Source organism: Engystomops pustulosus, chromosome 2 (genome assembly GCF_040894005.1).
Source record: "Engystomops pustulosus chromosome 2, aEngPut4.maternal, whole genome shotgun sequence".
In the NCBI taxonomy this organism is placed as follows: domain Eukaryota; kingdom Metazoa; phylum Chordata; class Amphibia; order Anura; family Leptodactylidae; genus Engystomops; species Engystomops pustulosus.
In genome coordinates, this window is record NC_092412.1 from 10,347,419 (window position 1) to 10,363,722 (window position 16,304).

Below are 16,304 nucleotides of genomic sequence, written 5' to 3' on the forward strand. Positions count from 1 at the left end.
TAGCTGAGAGATAGCGGGTTAATCGAGAATATACCGGACGTTCCAGGAGTTTGGAGATGAAAGGGGGTTAGAAACTGGTCTGTAGCATTGGATGGGTCCAGTGAAGGTTTCTTTAGTAAAGGGGTAACAACAGCATGCTTGACGGGACGACACCAGAAGAGAGAGAGAGATTGAAGATTTTAGTGAGGTGAGAAGTGACTGCTGGGGAGAGAGACTGAACCAGATGTGAGGGGATGGGGTCAGTGATGCAGGTAGTGGGGCGAGCAGAGGAGAGGAGCCTGGACACTTCTTCCCCTGTGACTGGCTCAAAGGAAGAGAGTGAACAATGTAAGGTACCGGAGGGAAGGGGATTAGTGGGGTGAGAGGATTGAGCAATTATTTCCCGACAAATACAATCAATTTAATCCTTAAAGTAGATGTATATATGACTATGTATGTAGCTATATATATATGTCTGTATACCGTATAGGTGTGGGGTGTATATATGACTATGTATGTAACTGTATATATATATGTCTCTGTATACAGTATAGGTGTGGGGTGTATATATGACTATGTATGTAGCTGTATATATATGTCTCTGTATACAGTATAGGTGTGGGGTGTATATATGACTATGTATGTAGCTATATGTATATGTCTGTATACTGTATAGGTGTGGGGTGTATATATGACTATGTATGTAGCTGTATATATATGTCTCTGTATACAGTATAGGTGTGGGGTGTATACACTCACCGGCCACTTTATTAGGTACACCTGTCCAACTGCTCGTTAACACTTAATTTCTAATCAGCCAATCACATGGCGGCAACTCAGTGCATTTAGGCATGTAGACATGGTCAAGACAATCTCCTGCAGTTCAAACCGAGCATCAGTATGGGGAAGAAAGGTGATTTGAGGCCTTTGAACGTGGCATGGTTGTTGGTGCCAGAAGGGCTGGTCTGAGTATTTCAGAAACTGCTGATCTACTGGGATTTTCACGCACAACCATCTCTAGGGTTTACAGAGAATGGTCCGAAAAAGAAAAAACATCCAGTGAGCGGCAGTTCTGTGGGCGGAAATGCCTTGTTGATGCCAGAGGTCAGAGGAGAATGGGCAGACTGGTTCGAGCTGATAGGAAGGCAACAGTGACTCAAATCGACACCCGTTACAACCAACGTAGGCAGAAGAGCATCTCTGAACGCACAGTACGTCCAACTTTGAGGCAGATGGGCTACAGCAGCAGAAGACCACACCGGGTGCCACTCCTTTCAGCTAAGAACAGGAAACTGAGGCTACAATTTGCACAAGCTCATCGAAATTGGACAGTAGAAGATTGGAGAAATGTTGCCTGGTCTGATGAGTCTCGATTTCTGCTGCGACATTCGGATGGTAGGGTCAGAATTTGGCGTCAACAACATGAAAGCATGGATCCATCCTGCCTTGTATCAACGGTTCAGGCTGGTGGTGGTGGTGTCATGGTGTGGGGAATATTTTCTTGGCACTCTTTGGGCCCCTTGGTACCAATTGAGCATCGTTGCAACGCCACAGCCTACCTGAGTATTGTTGCTGACCATGTCCATCCCTTTATGACCACAAAGTACCCAACATCTGATGGCTACTTTCAGCAGGATAATGCGCCATGTCATAAAGCTGGAATCATCTCAGACTGGTTTCTTGAACATGACAATGAGGTCACTGGACTCAAATGGCCTCCACAGTCACCAGATCTCAATCCAATAGAGCATCTTTGGGATGTGGTGGAACGGGAGATTCGCATCATGGATGTGCAGCCGACTATGTATGTAGCTGTATCTATATATATGTCTCTGTATACAGTATAGGTGTGGGGTGAATATATGACTATGTATGTAGCTGTATACATATGTCTCTGTATACAGTATAGGTGTGGGGTGTATATATGTCTCTGTATACAGTATAGGTGTGGGGTGTATATATATGTCTCTGTATACAGTATAGGTGTGGGGTGTATATATGACTATGTATGTAGCTGTATATGTATGTCTCTGTATACAGTATAGGTGTGGGGTGTATATATGTCTATGTATGTAGCTGTATATATGTCTCTGTATACAGTATAGGTGTGGGATGTATATATGACTATGTATGTAGCTGTATATATATGTCTCTGTATACAGTATAGGTGTGGGGTGTATATATGACTATGTATATAGCTGTATATATATATATCTCTGTATACAGTATAGATGTGGGATGTATATATCACTATGTATGTAGCTGTATATATATGTCTCTGTATACAGTATAGGTGTGGGGTGTATATATAGGTCTCTGTATACGGTATAGGTGTAGATACATGGAAGTCTCTGTCCTCCCCTTCTCCTCCATATACACTGCTACTTCCTGTCCTCCCGGGAGCCCCGCCCCTCAGTGACATCACACTCCCCAGGTCACATGACTAGTGGATAGTGAGCAGGAGGCCCCGCCCCTCAGTGACATCACACTCCCCGTGTCACATGACTAGTGGATAGTGAGCAGGAGGGAGGAGGTGTGTGAGGTACAGAGTGTCCTGCACTGAGGCGAGAAGAGGTAAGTGACCAGAGGAGGGACTACAACTCCCAGCATGCTCCAGGAGCACACACACTATATGGAGGGACTACAGCTCCCAGCATGCTCCAGGAGCACACACACTATATGGAGGGACTACACCTCCCAGCATGCTCCAGGAGCACACACACTATATTGAGGGACTACAACTCCCAGCATGCTCCAGGAGCGCACATACTATATGGAGGGACTACAACTCCCAGCATGCTCCAGGAGCACACACACTATATGGAGGGACTACACCTCCCAGCATGCTCCAGGAGCACACACACTATATGGAGGGACTACAACTCCCAGCATGCTCCAGGAGCACACACACTATATGGAGGGACTACACCTCCCAGCATGCTCCAGGAGCGTACACACTATATGGAGGGACTACAACTCCTAGCATGCTCCAGGAGCACACACGCTATATGAAGGGACTACAACTCCCAGCATGCTCCAGGAGCACAGACACTATATGGAGGGACTACAACTCCCAGCATGCTCCAAGAGAGCACACACTATATGGAAGGACTAAAACTCCCAGCATGCAGCAGGATTGGATAATGAGTGGGAGGGTGGGGGTTGTAGTCCCTCTGGGGGTCTCCAGGACAGGGAGGAATCTGGATGTAGATGGAGATTACAATGTGAGGTCCTGGAATTCTTCTTGTCTGAGCAGATGATTGGATGTGACATTATATAGAAGCGGCTCCTGTATCCGGTGTACGAGGTGCAGGGGGACAGATGCTGCCGGGGCCTCACACATCTGCATTCAGCATCTTCCACCTGCTCTGCGTGACTGGCGGCCAGGGTGCGGACACTACTCGGCGTGACTGGTGGCCAGGGTGCGGACACTACTCGGCGTGACTGGCGGCCAGGGTGCGGACACTATTCTGCGTGACTGGCGGCCAGGGTGCGGTCACTACTCGGCGTGACTGGCGGCCAGGGTGCGGACACTATTCTGCGTGACTGGCGGCCAGGGTGTGGAAACTATTCTGCGTGACTGGCGGCCAGGGTGCAGACACTATTCTGTGTGACTGGCGGCCAGGGTGCGGTCACTATTCTGCGTGACTGGCGGCCATGGTGCGGTCACTACTCGGCGTGACTGGCGGCCAGGGTGCGGACACTATTCTGCGTGACTGGCGGCCAGGGTGCGGACACTATTCTGCGTGACTGGCAGCCAGGGTGCGGACACTATTCTGCGTGACTGGCGGCCAGGGTGCGGACACTATTCTGCGTGACTGGCGGCCAGGGTGCAGTCACTACTCTGCGTGACTGGCGGCCAGGGTGTTGACACTATTCTGCGTGACTGGCGGCCAGGGTGCGGTCACTACTCGGCGTGACTGGTGGCCAGGTTGCGGACACTATCCTGCGTGACTGGCGGCCAGGGTGCGGACACTATTCTGCGTGACTGGTGGCCAGGGTGCGGAAATTATTCTGCGTGACTGGCGGCCAGGGTGCGGACACTATTCTGCGTGACTGGCGGCCAGGGTGCGGTCACTATTCTGCGTGACTGGCGGCCAGGGTGCGGTCACTATTCTGCGTGACTGGCGGCCAGGGTGCGGTCACTATTCTGCGTGACTGGCGGCCAGGGTGCGGTCAATATTCTGCGTGACTGGCGGCCAGGGTGCGGACACTATTCTGCGTGACTGGCGGCCAGGGTGCGGACACTATTCTGCGTGACTGGCGGCCAGGGTGCGGACACTATTCTGCGTGACTGGCGGCCAGGGTGCGGACACTATTCTGCGTGACTGGCGGCCAGGGTGCGGACACTATTCTGCGTGACTGGCGGCCAGGGTGCGGAAACTATTCTGCGTGACTGGCGGCCAGGGTGCGGACACTATTCTGCGTGACTGGCGGCCAGGGTGCAGTCAGTACTCGGCGTGACTGGCGGCCAGGGTGCGGACACTATTCTGCGTGACTGGCGGCCAGGGTGCAGTCAGTACTCGGCGTGACTGGCGGCCAGGGTGCGGACACTATTCTGCGTGACTGGTGGCCAGGGTGCGGACACTATTCTGCGTGACTGGCGGCCAGGGTGCGGTCACTACTCTGCGTGACTGGCGGCCAGGGTGCAGACACTATTCTGCGTGACTGGCGGCCAGGGTGCGGACACTATTCTGCGTGACTGGCGGCCAGGGTGCGGACACTATTCTGCGTGACTGGCGGCCAGGGTGCGGACACTATTCTGCGTGACTGGCGGCCAGGGTGCGGACATTGCTCTGCGTGAATGGCGGCCCGGCTGCGGACACCATTCTGCGTGACTGGCGGCCAGGGTGCGGACACTATTCTGCGTGACTGGCGGCCAGGCTGCGGACACTATTCTGCGTGACTGGCGGCCAGGGTGCGGACACTATTCTGCGTGAATGGCGGCCAGGGTGCGGACACTATTCTGCGTGACTGGCGGCCAGGGTGCGGACACTATTCTGCGTGACTGGCGGCCAGGGTGCGGACACTATTCTGCGTGACTGGCGGCCAGGGTGCGGACACTATTCTGCGTGACTGGCGGCCAGGGTGCGGACACTATTCTGCGTGACTGGCGGCCAGGGTGCGGACACTATTCTGCGTGACTGGCGGCCAGGGTGCGGACACTATTCTGCGTGTCTGGCGGCCAGGGTGCGGACACTATTCTGCGTGACTGGCGGCCAGGGTGCAGTCAGTACTCGGCGTGACTGGCGGCCAGGGTGCGGACACTATTCTGCGTGACTGGCGGCCAGGGTGCAGTCAGTACTCGGCGTGACTGGCGGCCAGGGTGCGGACACTATTCTGCGTGACTGGCGGCCAGGGTGCGGACACTACTCGACGTGACTGGCGACCAGGCTGCGGACACTACTCGACGTGACTGGCGACCAGGCTGCGGTCACTACTCGGCGTGACTGGCGGCCAGGGTGCGGACACTATTCTGCGTGACTGGCGTCCAGGGTGCGGACACTATTCTGCGTGACTGGCGGCCTGACTACATAGAAAGACTCCTAGTAGTCACAGGATTTCAATATTTAAGAATTGTCATGTCAGTGGTGATGTATCCACTGCTGACATATGCTTGGGATAAGTATAAGGAAAACTCTGCTCCTCTCAGTAGCAGGGAGAATCAACCTAGTAAAATTTATCATTCTCCCCAAATGTTTATTTATCCTTCAACAAGCCAAGACCCCAATCCCGAAGAAATTCTTCAAAAGGCTACACTCGCTAACAGGAGTATTTGTGTGGGGATCATCTTGTCAAAGATGACCATAAGGGTCTTTGGATACACAAGGCTTTATCAGTCCCCGTCAGCGTTGTAAGGTGATTTCCAAATTATATGAGTCTTTGTTTCCAGCGCTGTAAGACACGCTGTCCTTACTGAAGATTAACTCAAGACTGTTAATTTTTTGGCACTAAGACCCTTTTATAGAAAATCACTTTGCATAGGGCGGGCAAGTACACAAGCGGACAATACTATTGGGTGGTTTGACCCTGGAAGTGCAACACTATTGGATGTAAGCACACAAAGGAATGTAGAACATTGGCTGTCTTCACCCAACTATGGAGTAGCAAAGGAGTACGAACATTAGCAGATGTGTTTAATGCTGACATCCTACACTCTTTCCAGGAATTCTTTCTATAGATTCTTACAGCTGTGACATGCCCTAGAGGCCCAATTTCCCTCCCCTGGACACCTATCTCCTCCTACCCACTAATTGGTGTATGCAAAACACAAGGCCCTAGTGGCTTAATCACAGCCCGATACACCCACCTCACTCAAAGGAAATTACCAAGCTGCCAGTGCTAGACAAGTGAAAGGCGTGTATACCCTCCCTTTAGGAAGATTCTATAAACAAACTGCTCGCTGCACACATAAGGTATCCCCACCTGTAAATTACAGATTAATTCAATTATATTTTACTCACCAAGCTTACTTAACACCTGTTCAAATGGATAGAATGGGTCAGGTCCCTAATTCTGCCTGTCCGCGGCTTGGCAAGTTGGGAGCGGACTTTTGGCATATGAGCTGGACCTGTCAGGCCTTTTGGAAAGACATAACAGACTTTCTATCTACATTAATATTTATTCCGGTGTCGTCGGAAGCCCAAGAACAAACATCAGTGGCTGAACAGGATCCCCCCCGAGTCACTTAGTCAGCCAGACCTAGCAGAGCCGCGTTTAATACCACTGGCAAAAGTAATACCAACGACTGGCTCGTGAAGTAGCTAAGTGTCTAGCACTGGTTTTGGTGAATACGGTGATGGAGGTTCTGCAAACCTTGCTCACTGAGGGCAGTCCAAACACAAGGGGTCCGACTGACACAGATGGAGAGCCAGGCTAGAGCATTGGAGGCCATGATACAAGATCCTTCCTCCTAATGCCAAGACCTCAACCGCATGACCGCAGGGCTATTAGGGAGGATATAGGTTCTCGAAAATCGATCCCATAGTAGTAATCTACACCTAGTAGGCCTCCTAGAGAACATTCCAGTACCCCAGCTCATAACTATTTTTGAAGAAGACCTCCCAAAGGCTGTGGGCCTAAGACATAGGACCACGGTAGAATGAGCACATTGTATAGGCCCAATGGCACTGCTCTACCTGGCAATCAAGGAACGCAGCCACAGATACCGCGGCCAGCTATAGCCAAATTCCTGAATTACGCCGACAAGGAAGAGCTGATTAATGCATACAGAAGTAGACGGACCCCGCTATACATCGGAAATCACAAGGTATTGTTGTTTGCCGATTAATCTGTGGAAGCCACCAAGAAGTGCAAACTATTTGCTCCACTGGGCAACTATTCTACATGGCGCAACTGCACATCATGACTTGCGATTTGACACAACACATCCTTGATGACCCACAGGCAGCTGTGCACTTTTTAGATACTGTCTCAGAGGATTCTTTGACCAGGTGTGGACAAGGTCAGGAGGAGGCAAAGCCACACAAAGGAAGAGAGGTGCGGCACAGCGAGGATGCAGATCTGCCTCCCCGCAGTCACCGCAAAGGCAATGAGATTATGGAGAGCACTGTTGTTAAATGTCTCTATTGTTCTGTGTATTGTTATATGTAATTTGATACAGATAACTATGCTTTATGGTGTCAAACTGTGAATTCTCAAAATTCAGGTTGCAGAATACAGGATACAAAATATGTAGGTTATCAGTCAGGTGTCTATGTTAGTCAATCTTTCCTTGAGAATTGTTTACAGACCACTCGCCTGTGTTGTGTGACCGAATGGCACGGACTATATTTGGCGTTTTCCATCCTTCCTCACAAAAGACAAAAGTTTTGTAGAACTTCTAAGGGGCTGGTGGCTAGAATACATGGAGACAAACAACATGTAACCAATACACTTCTATTTTGGGATGGGGGTAGGTAGCTATGCGATACCTATAATGAAGCAAGTCCGAGCATTAAAACAAACTGCATCCATACAATTTAAACAGGCTAGTGCGAATGTCAGACAGGCGTATACAGTATTCATGGATACCCCATCCCCGGCAAACATGTCTGACTGGACCCAGGCGGAATTCAAAATATGGGTGGAAAGACACAATGGTTTTTCTAGTACCAACCTGGAGCTAGAACTCCACAAGTTTGGTGACAAGTCCTAACCTAGCGAAAGGTTGATCACCCAATTCGCATATGCACAGGAAACGACAACCGGGAGAGCAATGGCAGGTGATCCAGCAGCCATAAATAAGATCCTTGGGGAGTATTATCAGGTCCTATATTAAGACACCACATGTGAGAAGTCAATGGGAAGGGCGTTGATGGATATACCCTGATGATCCAGGTGGGACAGAAAGAGCTACAATGTCACGTGGCTCCTGATGCTGCCTTGGTCCCATCCAGGCCGCACGCTGGCTTCTCCTACTAGGCCGTGCACTCCCACAGCTAGGGGTGCGCGTGCGCCGGCTCTTTAAGTTTTAAAGGGCCAGCGTCCTCCGGATTGGTTCTGCTAATCCGGCCTCGCCCTTATAAACCAGCACCTCCCTCCGTCAGCATTTCCAGATGCTCCTGTCCTCCAGCGTTTCCAGATGCCTCCGTGTTTCTGGTTACAGCATTTCCAGACGCTCCTGGTGGCTCCCGTCTTCCAGCGTTTCCAGACGCCTCAAAGCTACAAGTCTCCTCCAAGGACCTCTCCGTTCCTGCCTGCCTGGGTCCCGTGCCAGCTCCTCCCTGCCGCGAGTTCCAGCTCATCCTGCCAAACCGCATTCCTGCTGTCAACCCAGGCTCGGACTGTGTCCTACATCCCTGTCATCCCTGGCTGCCACCGCGGGCCTAGTCGCACCCGTGGAATGACCTGGTGGCACTCCACCGCAACAAGATCATCCCACTTTGCGGCGGGCTCTGGTAAAAACCAGGTGCCACTTAGACTCTGGTCCTGGGTGTCGGCTAGTACCATCTTCATCTCCCGCGGTGGTCCAGAGGGTCCACTGGTCCACAAACTCTTCTCTCTGGACTCTTCCAATTCTTGGGGTTCTGGGTCAACTGGAGCAAAAGCGAGATTTTATTCCTGGGACCAGAGGACTTGAGGGGAAACTCCCAGATGACAATATGTGACATACCTGTGGCAGCATTCTGGGTTAAATACCTAGGGATCAAAATTGGGAGACAACCTGAATCCCTGAACCGATTGAATTACCCCCGCCATTCCAAAAAATTGCCCAGGAACTTCAGCAATGGAGATCCCTGCCACTCTCCCTTATAGGTCAGCTGGTCATAATGATGAGTGTATCAAAACTGTTCTACCCAATGCAAACTCTCCCATTACTCCTCAAACATAGGGACGTGATGAGACTCGATAACAAAATATCCCAATTCCTATGGAGGGCTCCGAAAATTAATGATACCAAAGGAAAATGGGGGCCTAAACCCACCAAGCATTAGTTCTTACAATATGGCATTTCTGTTCCGCCATATAGCAGATTGGCTGAAAGGTACCAGGGCAAGGGCTACAACCTGTCCTGGAGAGTGTCCAAATACCTCCCACTATGGAACCACCCGGGCTTCCCTCAGGGCAGGCAAAGTAGACTTTTTCTGGAATGGAGGGAGAAGGGGATACTGAAGGTCAGGAAATTACTTGACCTTCAGAAGCACAGTTAGTTAACAAGGGAAGAACTGAACTCTAACTACCCATTAGAGGGCTTGCAATTCTTTCAGTTTGCTCAGATAAAACACGCCTTCCAGAATAGTCTAGCGGATGTGGCATGGGAGGCCTCAACAAACCTGTTCCACGTGTTGTTGCCATTATCAGGTCGTAAGCGGAGCATCTCTTTTCTTTACAAAGCCATCAATTCCCAAATAGGCCTGAGGGAGTTGCAGTTCATGAAATGGGCGACCCAGATATGACATCCAGAGGCAGGGGAATTCCTACTCAAGGGTTGGAAAAGAATTCATAGAATAGTGACAAACAAAGTGTGGAGAGACACTCACTTTAGGATCCTACATGAGCGGTTTATGCATTCAATCTCCCACCCTCACCACACCACCCAGACCGCTTAGTAGATTGCCGCAAATGCCAAACTCCAGAGCCTGACCTGTTCAATGGACTGTGGGAAAGCCTCCATTCACGACAGCTATGGGAAGAAATATGGAGTATAGGGGAGAGAATGTGGGGGATATCCCTGACATGCGAACCATTTTTGTTCTTGTTTCATTGCAATCCAGTAGAGACCATGGAAGGAGATTGCCTCTAGACCAAATCTGAAGAGCAGTTGGACTTTTCTGCTTACCTTCTTCAGACATTATCATTTAGTTTTTTCGGCACCTGGTGATTTGGCCTTTCACAGGAAAGTCCCGTCGTCAGTTGTTTCTCCCTGAATTTTTATCTTTCTCTCTGTTGGTGCTGTCGTTGTAAGAGGAAAGCAATAATTACTGTTCCTGGAATGTTTCTTTGAATCAGAAAAGCTCCATGGCTATAACTCTCCATACGCCTATAAGGCGGCCTTAATTTACAAACTTTCCATAAGAGAACTCTTACTTCCTGACCCTAGTCAATAGCCTCCCACTCAAATTCAATTCAAACTCAATAGACAAGAGACCCAACCAGGTTGAAACAGTGCTGTCTATAGTTGTGAATCTGTTTCTTCTGGAATAGATTTACTGGTTTGGCTTTATCCCATATCATGTCGTTCTTCTTGTAGGTCATACTTGGTGTTAAGGGGGCTGCCTTTCAAGGTAGCAAAAGGAGAGATTGTTTTCCTTTTCCCATCCTGGAAAACATATTTGCACGATACACTGAAATGGAATCTAGTAGAGATGAGTAAACCTGATGAATAAACCTGAACTGCACTTCAGCCACATGTCTGTGTTTGTTGTTTGGCTCGCCCAGAGAATCTGGTTGATGGGCTGCAGGTTGCCCAAGGGTTGTGGCTTACATCATATGTTTGGGTATGATGCAGCAGCGAATGATAAATATCCCACATTATGTTTTTCTACCTCTACGTTGTGTTCAAATGCTATCCAGTCAATGCCGTACCTCTGAACCTATGTCCTTCAACAAGACTAAAGACTAAATCCACAGTAGCAATCCTGGTTACGAAGAGGCTGCTGAAACTCTGTAATTTGCAGACGACTGCTGATTTATTTTTTCTGGTATATTTAAGAAATGGTATACAAATAAATATATAATAAATGGTATATATAATTATGGGTACTGTATGTACTATAATTTATTTGTGTTTTAATGAATATATATTATTTAGAAGCTTGGTTATCCACGTGACATTATACTGTAAGTGACTGTGGTATATTTAGGGGCACAGTGTGGTGATGTGCTGCACAGATCGAAAGAAATCTGGCAGCAGATTTAACAGGGATAAGTAATAACCCAGTGAAATCCTCTGCCCAACAGAACAAATCGTCACCTGTTAGGTGCTTGCCACTTTTGACTGTGTCCATGACTGACCTACTATCATGTGTAGTAATGTTATCAGAATTTTATGATCGCCATTTTTTAAAAAGATGTGCCTGCAATTTCAGTAGAGCTAATATAGCAATGAATCATGGGTAGGCTGCTGTGGGGGAGAGGTGGGAGGCATTTAAATTTTTGCCTCGGGCAGCAAAAAGGCTATAATTGGCCCTATACTTACCTCCATGTGTTCTCCAGCCCCCAGGGGGAAGTTCTGAAGCACTTTTTTAGTAAACTTAATAAGTTTTGTCAGTTGTGCAGTAGTGGATGTCCAGTGTCATAACTCCTCCCCTATAGTTTACACAATGTCTTAATTTTTTTCCCCATGTTTCTTAGATACAGGACTCTATTTCTCTCAAAGATGATCCTTTCCATCAATGATCCACCAGGGATCCGGGAGAAGGACAGAGAGCAGATGGCGGCCAGGATCCTGGAGCTCACCCTGGAGATGATCTCCTTGATAACCGGAGAGGTGAGAGTCTCCCAGGACACGGCTCTTATCTCTAGGAATAACAGCGGGAAATGACTGGAGAGGTGAAGGATTCTTAGGATCTATGTAGTGATCAGTGTCTCCCCATACACAGGATTACACAGTAGTGAAGAAGTCGTCTGGTGAGTGTGTGACCTCCCGTGTGTCAGGAGGATGGACCCAGAGCCCCATCACCGAGCCTCCACCTCATTCACTGATACATGAGCAGAAGATCCTAGAACTTACCTCCAGGATCACTGAGCTGCTGAGCGGAGAGGTGAGCGCTGCCGGGATAATGCTGGGACATTGTACAATAACACAAGGGAGGTGTCTGGGTGATGACTGTGTCATTGTGTGTGTCAGGTTCCTTTAAGGTATCAAGACATCACTGTCTATTTCTCCATGGAGGAGTGGGAGTATATAGAAAAACAAAAAAATCTATTCAGGGACATCATGATTGTGAATGGTCCACCAGGAATGGAGAAGGACAGAGAGCAGATGGCGGCCAGGATCCTGGAGCTCACCCTGGAGATGATCTCCTTGATAACCGGAGAGGTGAGAGTCTCCCAGGACACAGCTCTTATCTCGAGGAATAACAACGGGAAATGACTGGAGAGGTGAAAGATTCTTAGGATCTATGTAGTGATCAGTGTCTCCCCATACACAGGATTACACAGTAGTGAAGAAGTCATCTGGTGAGTGTGTGACTTCTTGTGTATCTGAAGGTTGGATCCAGAGCTCCTCCATTGAGCCGTTACCTTGTTCACTGATACATGAGCAGAAGATCCTAGAACTTACCTCCAGGATCACTGAGCTGCTGAGCGGAGAGGTGAGCGCTGCCGGGAATGCTGGGACATTGTAGAATAACACAAGGGAGGTGTCTGGGTGATGACTGTGTCATTGTGGATGTCAGGTTCCTATAAGGTGTCAGGACGTCACTGTCTATTTCTCCATGGAGGAGTGGGAGTATATAGAAGGACACAAGGACCAGTACAAGGACATCATGATGGAGGACCACCAGCCCCTCACATCAGCAGGTAAGAGGAGACCTTCCTGATTATAGAGGACAGAGCAGGTGCGAGGTCACCTAGACTCCTCTGTCATCTCATCGTCCCATATAGACAATGTAGTCAGTGACTGGGGGAGATTTATAAGAAGTGTCTGAAGTAAAACTGTTCTAGTTGTCCATGGAAACCAATCAGATAATAATAATAATTTTTATTTATATAGCGCCATCATATTACGTAGCGCTTTACAAATCATAGGGGACAAATATAATAAAACATGACAGAGCACAAACATTTGTACGGAACAAAAGGTGCTGTTGCTTGACCCAGTCATCAGCCGTCATCTTATATACAAAGTCCAGGGTGAATGGGACTGCAGAGAAGCCTGGTGACTGCTGGTTGCTGGATAACAGATGGGAGGAGGACACAGGACGGGTTGGTAAATAAGAGTTAAAACTTCATGCAGTTAATGAGTGTTATAGGCTTGCCTAAAGAGATGGGTTTTAAGAGCATGTTTGAAACTTTGACGGTTAGGTATTAGTCTGATAGTCCGGGGAAGAGCATTCCATGGAATAGGTGCAGCTCTAGAGAAGTCTTGGAGATGCGAATGGGAGGTTCGAACTAGGGTAGAGGTTAATTTAAGATCACTGGCAGATCTATGGGCATGGGTTGGGCGATAGACTTAGATGAGAGAGGAGGTAGGGAGATGCAGCATTATACAGAGCTTTGTGGATGAGGGTTATTATTTTAAACTGTAATCGAAAGGAGACTGGCAGCCAGTGCAGCGACTGGCATGAACTGGAGGCATCTGTGAAGCGCTTAGTCTGAAAGACGAGCCTGGCTGCATTAAGCTGCATTAAGAATAGATTGTAGAGGAGAGATTTTAGTGCGTGGAAGACCGATTAGTAGGGAGTTACAGTAGTCTAGACGAGAGTGAATCAGAGCAACAGTTAGCATTTTACAAGTTTCAAATGTGAGAAATGGGCAGATTCTAGAGATTTTTCTGAAATGCATGCGGCAAGAGCGAGCAAGAGATTGAATGTGTGGCCCAAAGGAGAGGTCGGAGTCCAGCACAACCCCAAGACAGCAGGCCTGCTGCTTTGGGGGTTTGATGACCCCACAGACTGAGAGGTTAGACAAGACAAGAAGTTCGGTCTTAGAAAGATTAAGTTTCAGGAAGAGAGAAGACATGATGGTAGAGACAGCAGAGAGACAATCACTAGTGTTCTGGGGTAAGGCAGGGGTGATGTTACGTGCATACAGTTGGGTATCATCAGCATAAAGATGATATTGAAAACCAAATCTGCTCATAGTTTGTCCGATCGGGTCAGTATAGAGGGAGAAGAGGACCTAGGACTCATCCCTGAGGAACCCCAAAAGAGAGAGGAACAGAAGAAGATCCAGAAAAGGAGACACTGAAAGTGCGGTCAGAGAGATAGGAAGAAAACCAAGAGAGCGCAGTGTCCTTTAGACCAATGGAGTAAAGCATCCTGAGGAGGAGCTGGTGGTCCACAGTATCGAACGCTGCCGGTAGATCCAGGAGAATGAGGAGAGAAGAGTCACATTTGGATTTTGCAGTGAGGAGATCATTGGAGACTTTAGTAAGAGCAGTTTCAGTAGAATACATAGAGCGGAAATCAGATTGTGGCGGGTCAAGGAGCGAGTTAGCTGAGAGAAAACGACGAAGTCGAGAATAGACCAGGCGTTCCAGGAGCTTGGAGATCATAGGGATATTAGAAACTGGTCGGTAGTTAGCAGCATTGGATGGGTCCAGGGAAGGTTTCTTTAGTAATGGAGTAACAACAGCATGCTTGAAAGATGAGGGAAAGACACCAGAAGAGAGATTGATGATTTTAGTGAGGTGAGAAGTGACTGCTGGGGAGAGAGACTACCAGATGCGAGGGATTGGGGTCACTGATGCAGGTAGTGGGGTGAGCAGAGGAGAGAAGCTTGGACACTTCTTCCTCTGTGACTGGCTCAAAGGAAGAGAGTGAACAGGGTGCAGTACCAGAGAGTAGGGGATTAACGGAGTTAGTGGACTGAGAAATTATTTCCTGGCGAATGCAGTTGATTTTATCTTTAAAGTAGGTGGCCAGATCTTCAGCCCCAAGGTCTGTGACAGGTGGCTGCATCTTTGGTGTTAGTAAGGAATGAAGAGTATTGAGGGTTGTTAGAAAGAGAAGATATTAGATTAGTAAAATAGACCTGTTTAGCAAGTTATAGGATTTGAGCATAAATTTAAAGTGAGGAAAGTCAGCGGAAGTGCCCGATTTTGTCCACAGGCGTTCGGCAATCCTGGAGCACCTACGAAGGAAACGGTTTGTGGCGTGTGTTGCCTACATTTGTGTCGAAAAGGTTCAAACTCACGGTGGTGCCAACTTATCCAGGGTGCTTTTGAGAACATGGTTGTAATAATTAGTATTATTAGGAGAGAGAGGAGATGGGGAGCAGCGATGGCTGCACAGTTTCTGCAAGGTGGGGAACACTAATGGCACGTGGGTTCCGGTATGTGTGATAAATGGGCATATTCTGTACAGGACAAGAACTATTTACAGTAAAAGAGAGAAGGTTATGGTCGAAAAGTGGAAATTCGGAAGAGGGTCTGGCAAAGACCAAGTCAAGGATGTTTCCCTCTTGGTGGGTAGGACAATCAGAGAGTTGCACGAGTCCCATAGAGGTAGTAAGTGATAAAAGCTGAAAGGCTGAAGAGGAGATGGGGGAGTTCATAGGAATGTTAAAGTCTCCCATAATGAGTGTTGGGATATAACACGATAGAAAGTGAGGGAGCCAGGAAGCAAAGTGATCAAGAAACTGGTAGGGTGAGCCGGAGGACGGTATACTACAGCCACATGAAGAGAGAATGGGTGGAAAAGTCTGAGGGTGTGGACCTCAAAAGATGGGAAAATAAGAGAGGGGACAGGAGGAATAACTTGGAAAGTGCACCGTGGAGAGAGGAGTATGCCTACCCCTCCTCCCTGCCTATTCTCTGGTCTGGAGGAGTGAGAGAATTGCAAACCATCATGGCCCAGTGCAGCGAGTGATGCAGTGTCATCCTGCTGGATCCATGTTTCTTAGACTTAGAAAGAAACAGGTTGTGAATGGACTCAAGTTTATTGCACAGAGAGTGGGCATTCCAGAGGGCACATTTGAAGTGTGAGAAGGGGAAATAGCAGAGAGGACGCATTGGATATTGATGAGATTAGTAGGGTTCCTATGAGAGGTGGAAAGTTTCATATTATTTCTCAGAGCACCGTCTCCAGAGAGAGTGGATGTTTATACTAATTGCCCTTGTTGTTAGCTCTGTATAAGTCACAACATGGCCTTCACACAGAGAAGATAAGAGCTAAAATGAAGACACAGTGATTTCTAAACAGTTCATACAAACAGAA

The 16,304-nt window shown here is 48.4% G+C and overlaps 1 protein-coding gene across 1 annotated transcript in view; it reads left to right on the top strand.

Moving 5' to 3' along the window:
- The first annotated feature begins 2,437 nt into the window (after positions 1-2,437).
- Positions 2,438-16,304, top strand: part of LOC140119967 (uncharacterized) — a 37,419-nt gene continuing 23,552 nt past the window's right edge. The window contains 6 exon segments of the mRNA XM_072139401.1: positions 2,438-2,553; positions 11,776-11,911; positions 12,024-12,185; positions 12,272-12,463; positions 12,576-12,737; positions 12,822-12,945. Coding sequence (XP_071995502.1) covers positions 11,801-11,911; positions 12,024-12,185; positions 12,272-12,463; positions 12,576-12,737; positions 12,822-12,945 — 751 coding nt within the window. The 5' untranslated portion in view covers positions 2,438-2,553; positions 11,776-11,800.